Raw genomic sequence first — 8089 nt, forward strand, 5'->3', positions numbered from 1 at the left:
AAAATTGTGGCCTTGAATACAAATATAAAGCTGAAGTAACTTCAACCTACATTCTGTTATATTCAACTCCAAAACGGACGCAGTCAGCACGAGGACAAACCTCTACTGCAAATGAAGTCGGGTCTTCTACGACGCAATGCGCAAAGCAACACGGAACTCGAGCACATCAAGTCTGATGACAAGACAATACGTTTCAAGATGTCTTCGGGGATGTTTACTGGTGTTTCACAGATTTTTGCTGCCTCCATCATCAGGGCGCAACATCCCAGAAGACCGTCGTCTTCTGCGTCCATCTCCTTCAGTTTTAACTGAACTCGGGTGTTCTTAACGTGGAGATCAAAAGTACAAAATGACAATCAAAGTACGAATATTTAACTTATCTGTCACATCACGAAAACACAAACAAAAATCATCACGCCTTTAGCCTTTTGGTGACACCGACAAACGGACAGGATAGAAAAAAAAATGATACACATGCCGTCATATTCTTTTGACGATACAATCTTGCATACCCTCAGGAGAAGACAGATGATGCAGAGGCGATCGTAGGTAGAAAAGTGGCTAAACAAAGCTAAGGCTTGCCCTTCAATTATGCAAGAATAGCCTCGCCTTAGGGCAGGCAAGCTGCACAACACAAAAAGATCGTTGCGATTACAGATTACCACGCAGGCAAACGTTTCCTTCGAAAGCAAACAAATGAAACGCACAATTGTCAAGAGTCGAGTCCCAGATGCACTCAAACAACGCCTTTTTTCAACATTACACAGCTCTGCCTTATTCACGTTGATATAAATCTTACAACGGAACAACAATTCAATTCTCATCGCGTCATTAAAATCATCGAACATCATGATCGAGTGGTTAGCGCAAATCCTTCGTATCCGGGAGGTCACCGGTTTTCCGTGGTTTACCTTAGTCCCTCCAGGCCAAATTCCGGTATAGTATCTTAAATTACGCGTTGAACATTCCATATCTTCAATTCATCATTCATTAATTTTATCATCTTCGACGCTACATAGTCTGAACTACAGACAGAAGATGGCTGTAACGCCGTGTAATGTGGTAGAAGTTTATCAATGTTTCAGAGGTATTTCCTGTCTCCATCATCAGGGCGATGAGTTACATAGCCCTGATGATGGTGGCAGCAAAGATCTGTGAAACGCAGGTAAACTTTTACCAGACTACATGGTGCTGAAACCCAGGAGACAGCCATCTACAGACTCTCAGCATTGAAATTCCGTACATAAGGATTTGATAAATTTTGTCGAGACCTATTTTTAGTCTGTATAATTTCAATATCACTGTATACCTTGCCAGGAAGCTTCATATTATTCAGTCCTTGAGCAATGGAAATCTAAAAATTCTTCTTCCATTTTATGTAATAATCTAAGAATTTACGACAAATGTCTGGGCAAACACACACACAGTATTCTGGTCACGAAATAATAGTTGTGGACTACCATTTCTTGGCTGTAACATTGTTTTTGTTTTTACCTGGTTATCGAAGTTTTGAACAGTTTCAAACGAATATATCACCTCCATCTTCCAAGAGGAGAAACATTCAAAATTTTCACTGCTGTAGAAAATTCAAATCCTATAGAGTTCAATACTATTTATCACATTATATCAGCATAGGACACAGCTAAAGACAGTTTAGAAAATAAAGATTGAACTAATCCAGCATTACGAACTTCGTAAAAACAATGCCTGGCAGCTTCGCCGCAGAACACAAGTAAACTGACAGTCAAACTAGAATGAGAGGCACGGCGGGTCAGCCTAAGGAGAACACGCGTGTACGAGGGAGGGCCCGCGTTCCAAGATCACTGCACTTCAATACAAGAAGCACAACGCGTATTCTCGGGTATCTGTTCCGTGGACTGAATGTTCTGAAGAGAACGCTTCATGGAAACAAGACAGAAACAATGAAATGTGTAAAACATGTTTAATAATGCAAATCTTCTATGTGGGTTACAAAACAATGGGCTTAGCCCCTGTAACTGCATGCAGGGGGCCATCCATCCAGTGACCTTCTACTCATCTGTCAACGAATTGAAAGACGCCCATTGCAAAAATTAACCTCGTGTCACAACTCCAATTTCCACTTTCTTCGTACCCCTTAAATACTGTTTTACACTTATAAACTGAATAACTACCCAAATATTTATTTACTAATACTGAGAGATAAAGTTTTACACAATACACAAGTTATAAAGAATAGGAACTGAAAGAAGACAATAAGACATAACTTCTTTCTGAACCATAAGATGATCTCACGTTTCGTAACGAGGTCACTCTTCTTCGCCCACTGCGAACTAATTCGTTAGTGCCATTCTTCACGCGCACCTACAGCTCCCATTTTCCACTTCTAATAATATTAAAATGTGTAACGCACGAACGGCAAATACAATACATAAATATTTCTAAGTGCTCCACATACATAGACATGTTTAATTTTAAGTTTATATAAGATGTTAAAGTGGAGTGACCAGAGAAGAAACATGCCACCATTACGCTACAAAATAATTATAAAATATTTAAAATTACAATCACATCGATCCACCAAAAGTCACGAATCTTATTACTATAATTATTATATGGCGGGTTTAACCGAACTCAAGACTTCAACTTTAAAGCGTCTTATAGACATTGGGCAAACTCCGCGAATGCGACGTCTACTGTTTCTTCCAGATGATACTCGCTCGGACTATAAATCATTTCTTTAACACAAACCAATTCAAAAATACTTCCAGACAAATCATTTTCATGTTATTCGCATCTCATCGACAGATTTAAAGTCAAATCTACGTCAAACCTTAAAGGAATTAATATGGAAACTGGATGAAGTAGGAAGTTTACCATCAAATCTCAGCCCCGTAAGTTAAATGGACGGACCAGTTTAATGTAACTAATATTTACATGTACTAACAAACGTCGATCGTTTTATACAAATAACAATTTTGTGGCTGGTAGTTAACTGGAATCTTACTATAACAAAAATTACATCCAAATACATTCTTGAAATGAGTGATAACAATTTTTAAGCACTGATTACATATATTCTATGACAAAATAAAAAATTCAATTGAACAATCCAGTACCTGGTCTCCTACTCCGAGGATTGTAAGATCAATCTGCAGTACATGGACTGAGCTTCCGTTAAACAGAGGGTAAATTTTTTCCGAGTAGATGAATCTTCAGATCTAATGAGTTTGGTAAATGTAGTTATATAATAAGTAAGTGAAACTATCTAGAAACACGGTCAAAAACATGTGGCAACTGCAGCGTACAGAAACTGTTACGCAGTAATTCAGCGCCCCTCAGCAATGCGTTACAGACCATTCCCTACAGCGGACAGAACCTTCTCAATTAATTAAAAGAAAGTTTCTGGTAATACGTCCCACAAGCGGTAATTACGTTATCAATGACAACTAATTTCTTCGCACCTATATCTGATATATGTAACAAATGGACCGTACAAAACGCCGACTTACCCCCTGGTCGCACGTATTTCACATCGGACCAACATTTAGCGACAGCTTTACAGTCGCAAAATGACAAAACTACTAACATTTTATAAATTCTGTGTCTAGAGTCCGTTTTCAACTCTGGTCACTTCACGAAATAAAATTACGCTGGTGTATACACTTAGATATCATAAATATGTTCCAAGTGGCAAAATTCATTACCACCAAGTGCAATACTGATTCCATTCAAAACAACCCCTATAACATTTCTGTAAAAATTCAATACTTAACCCTCTTCAATTGCACGGCAATTTATGCCATCGCAAAACGTCTTAAATTCCGATAACTTAAAGCACGTACTTCGACAAAATTCAACTCTGAAATTACTATTACCTTCCATGGTACATTCGGTAAGAGAATAGACAAATATCACGCCTGAACATACAATATTCCTCACAAAAACAAAAAAAAAGTAACAAATTTGATCAAAATCTGTGCTCTGCAAAACCAATAGGACGCCTGGTTATACAGAAGCGATTAATCGTCGCGCACGTCTGATTTGATTCAGTCTCTGTAAAACATATACATTATTTATACGTTTTCATTATTTACGCATCCCAAGATTTTTAAATGTGCTGCAACTGCGTTTCACAGCATTTCATTTTACGTCCCGGCAACATCGATACGACAGTCACACAAAATGAAACAAGATATTATGACCAACCAAATTATCATTATTCATACAATTCAAAATTAAAATAAATTAATTGCTATCATCTTGCTCGAAAGCTACAGCCATACAAATAAGATACCTTAAAAACCAACAATTTAAAGGCGTGTTATATCGAGAGCGACGTCACTTGCCGACAAACAAGCTGAAATATGTCAAAATACGACCGGTAATCAGCACGGCACGGCACGCGACGTCTTGGTCTCTGATCCGGGCACGGGCTTCACTCATTTATAATACGATACGCCATTATCACGTTAATGTAAAAGTAACTATAATGTATTCTAAAATATATTCTTTAAAAGAGGCAGAGATCGCACTTACACTTACCTTGGGTACATGCAAAGCCAAGGGAAAAAAAACCTAAAAATAAAGTTTCATTCAATTCAATTTACATAAATTCATGTAACGTGATCAATCACTGTTACTTTCATAGCCATTAATGGAATGTGGGAAGTTTCAGGGTTCAACCACATGACAATTCTTTTTAAAACATATTTTTTGTGGATTCAAGGTCAACACTGGAACATACACAAAAAGCCTTTCTTTGCTCGTAATTAACCAAACTTTACATTATCAGTATAACAACAATCAAAAGACAAACCAGTATCAGAATGCAGGGGGAAAGAGTCGCTGAAATGCTAAGAAAACTGTGGTTATAAATTAAAGAATAGATAATGAATAACTTTTCTGTAAGACATAATTATCACACCTACTGCACAACGATGTGACATCCTACAGGCCGCGCGTGATTCTTGCGGTTCAGGCGGCAGGACGTTCAGAAACGGTCTGTGGCTGCGGCTGTGGCTGGGGCTGGGCCTGAGGTGGGACGGCAACAACCGCGGATTCCTCGGCGACGTCCACGACTGCCGCAGTGGCGCTCGCATACGAAGGAGGGGGAGTCGGGAACTTCTTGGCGGCAAAACGAGGATCGCCAACGGCAGTTTCATAATCAGGCAGGTCCGGAAGCAGCGACTGGTTATCTGGGTCGATGTAATGAATGGTTCTCTGAGCTGCTACCATGCGGAGACTCAGGTACTTGTAGCACCTCCACACTACCCCAATGAAGTAGGTCTGAAATAGTAACGTTCATAAAAAACATAAGTACTGACACAGAAAAATATTACTATTTTTTTAAAAGTAGGTCACATTATGCAATGTTTGTCTCATCTAATTACACTTTGACAGGTATTAATGTGCACTGCGCTAAGGCTCCACCAACCTTAACCATCATTGCTGCCATGAACGTAAACAGAACAAGAAGTGAGAGACACTGAGGGTTCAGCCGCAACAATTCTTCCTGGAAGGGTAAGTGAGGATTTTCTGCAACCAAACGATGGATGTCTGGCAGATAACAAAGATACCCCACCGCTGTCAGGCTGAAACAGACACGCTGTGATCGATATTCAGCATGGGCACACAAATTTGGTGCACAAAATTAGTTTAAATATCAAAATTTGCTATCACATCAGTAAAATGCTTGAAACGCATAGATCAGCAAGACACACACTTACCTAGCAATACAGAAGTCAAAGACCTGAAGACAGAAAAATGGCATCAGATACGATGGTTTCCCCTTCACAGCGCCAAAAACCATTAGAAGAGTGATGGCAAATGTGCAGAAAGTCACAAAAACACCAACATTCAGGTCCTCTGTAACACAATGCAGTTTAATCGAGTAGAGGATAAACAGCCCTAGATGATCGTATAACGTTTGTCACTGTAAAAGCCTCAATTCTTAATACTGCACTTCTTTTCGTCCACGTTTCACACGCATTTATCACTAACAGAGATTTTACACCGTTAACCTAATTGATTTTCTTACTGTTCTCTAAACGCCACAGTCAACGATGGTCAGTCACAAACATACTGAAGCAAGGGAATATGATGATACACAACGCAAAAATTTCTGGAAACCCTGCATTTCACAAGTCATGCCGTACTTAATAATTACTGGATCAACAAATTGTGATGAACATCAGCTTTAATAACATGGGCTATCAATACAAGCATGGCTGCATAGCTTTTGTCTTGCCGATGACACGTCTTAATACAGCGTTTTGGTAATTTAACCAATGGCACAAATGTTGTGATCGTCCAATATAAATTCCTTTCATTCCGTACAGAAGGAGATAAAAAGTCTATCAGACCCATTGAGCTAACCCTTTAAAGTCCAGCACTAACTATATGTACCACCTGCTTTAACAATAAATACTCCTTCATTTTCTATTTATGTTTATCCTATAATTCTCAGGATCAACAGTGATTATTTCCTTAAAACAGCATTACCCAGTTCATCTTTGTAACTGAGATATGTTTTCTTTGAGGTATGGACTGAATTCTCAAATATTATTTGCATAACCTTTTGTTTCAAGAGGTAAAGACAGATATCTCTCAGGTTACCAACAGAATAAGACTCACGATGATTCAAACTGCGGCGGGTAAATATGTCACGATAACCATGGGCTGTGGAAAAGCTTGTTTGATGCCTGGTGTCATCAGGATCCTGAGGTTCCAGGCTTAGCTCAAGATTTGGACTTATAATCTCCACAACGGGTTCCTCCACCTCACTCAGAGGTGTTGGCAATACAGGGCCCATCATCAAGTCATCTACCATTTCAGAGTGACGAAGCACCACTGCTATTACTGACAATGCCAGTAAATGGATCATCTGGAAGCAATACATTACAATTTCTGAATGCCTATAAACTAACCAAGGCATACCAGATTACAAACTGACCATTTCCACCTTTCACTCTGTCCTTCGGCTCTTTCCTATATAGTGTCCAGGTCATGAAACAAATAAGTTATTGCAGTTCATGAGGTAACTAGGAAATCTGAACAATTAAAGAGTTAACAGTATGTAATCACTCTCGAACCAGGAGCATAATCTTGCGGTAGTTCATTTCTGTCATGAGGCAAACAACTCTTCTACAGATGCTCCTTATGAGAAAACTGCCAGTTCTTTATATTGAAAGAGCTCACTTACAGTGGCAGAATATCTGTTCTTTGCCAACAACTTATATGTGAAAATTAACTCCTTAACAGGCAACATTTTTGTAAGAGATAACAAATACTTACAAGATGCCATATTCCTAAGAATATGGTCCCAGTCCTTACATGACAGCAGAAACAACACTTCCAGTCGTTCCTGTGATCTCCAAACTTGAGCCTCATTCCTTGCATGTGATAAATCTGCAAACAAAACTGATGATTGCTTTCAATGTATTCTATTCCACTGTAATAAACTCTGGTTATTTAGGAAGGGCTTACTTGAATAATAGTAGAAAATAAAACAAGATTAATAGGATTCAACACAAATAAGTTATGCAAACAAAGAACGGAAACGTTTATCTATTCAGATACGCAAACGCACAAGTCATTCGATAAGGAGTCATATGACAAATCGACCCTGACATCTTGGAAACAAGTTTGATTAAACAGATTTTGACATGTTTACTTTAACCTATGCTATTTTAAGATATGGTAAATAATACTACGGTATTGTGCTTACCTATTAAAATAAATCACAAAAGAATGCCAAGAAGCTAAGCACCTCTTTTCAGAATACGTTAATTTCGCAGCAGCCTTCCTTAATGGCGTAATGACGTTTCTAACCACGAGTTCAAAACTAAATCTAAATACGTTACACGGTCAATGGTTAACGAACAAAATTTTTATTAGAAAACATAATTAGGTTACTGATTATTTCATGTACGGATAAAATAGCATGATATTTATTCTTCAATGCTTTTTGAGGACGCAATTTGAATAACATAGTACACACAGCTACATCCGTGATGACGCAGATACAGACATCGACATTTACTCTAGCGGTGAAGACAAGAACCACAGCGAAATCAGTCCCCTCTACAGCCAAAACAATCAACTATGA

General features: G+C 38.5%; 1 protein-coding gene across 2 annotated transcripts; it reads right to left on the bottom strand.

The window, feature by feature from the left end:
- Positions 1-1928: 1928 nt before the first annotated feature.
- Positions 1929-7858, bottom strand: LOC110836569 (lysosomal-associated transmembrane protein 4A). Of its 2 annotated transcripts, none has more exons than XM_022077890.2 (6): positions 7709-7858; positions 7276-7389; positions 6616-6865; positions 5709-5847; positions 5417-5573; positions 1929-5268 (listed from the first exon to the last, which is right to left on the bottom strand). In XM_022077890.2, the coding sequence occupies exons 2-6, from the start codon at positions 7378-7380 to the stop codon at positions 4957-4959; spliced, it is 963 nt and encodes a 320-aa protein (XP_021933582.1). In that variant the 5' UTR covers positions 7381-7389; positions 7709-7858; the 3' UTR covers positions 1929-4956. The 2 variants fall into 2 exon arrangements, with proteins under 2 accessions (XP_021933582.1, XP_021933583.1); XM_022077891.2 differs by having other exon boundaries at positions 7276-7401; positions 7709-7856.
- Positions 7859-8089: the final 231 nt, after the last annotated feature.

The sequence above is a fragment of the Zootermopsis nevadensis genome, unplaced genomic scaffold (genome assembly GCF_977971745.1).
Source record: "Zootermopsis nevadensis isolate Lab colony 2312 unplaced genomic scaffold, Znev_1.0 Znev_ptg000002l, whole genome shotgun sequence".
Lineage (NCBI taxonomy): Eukaryota > Metazoa > Arthropoda > Insecta > Blattodea > Termopsidae > Zootermopsis > Zootermopsis nevadensis.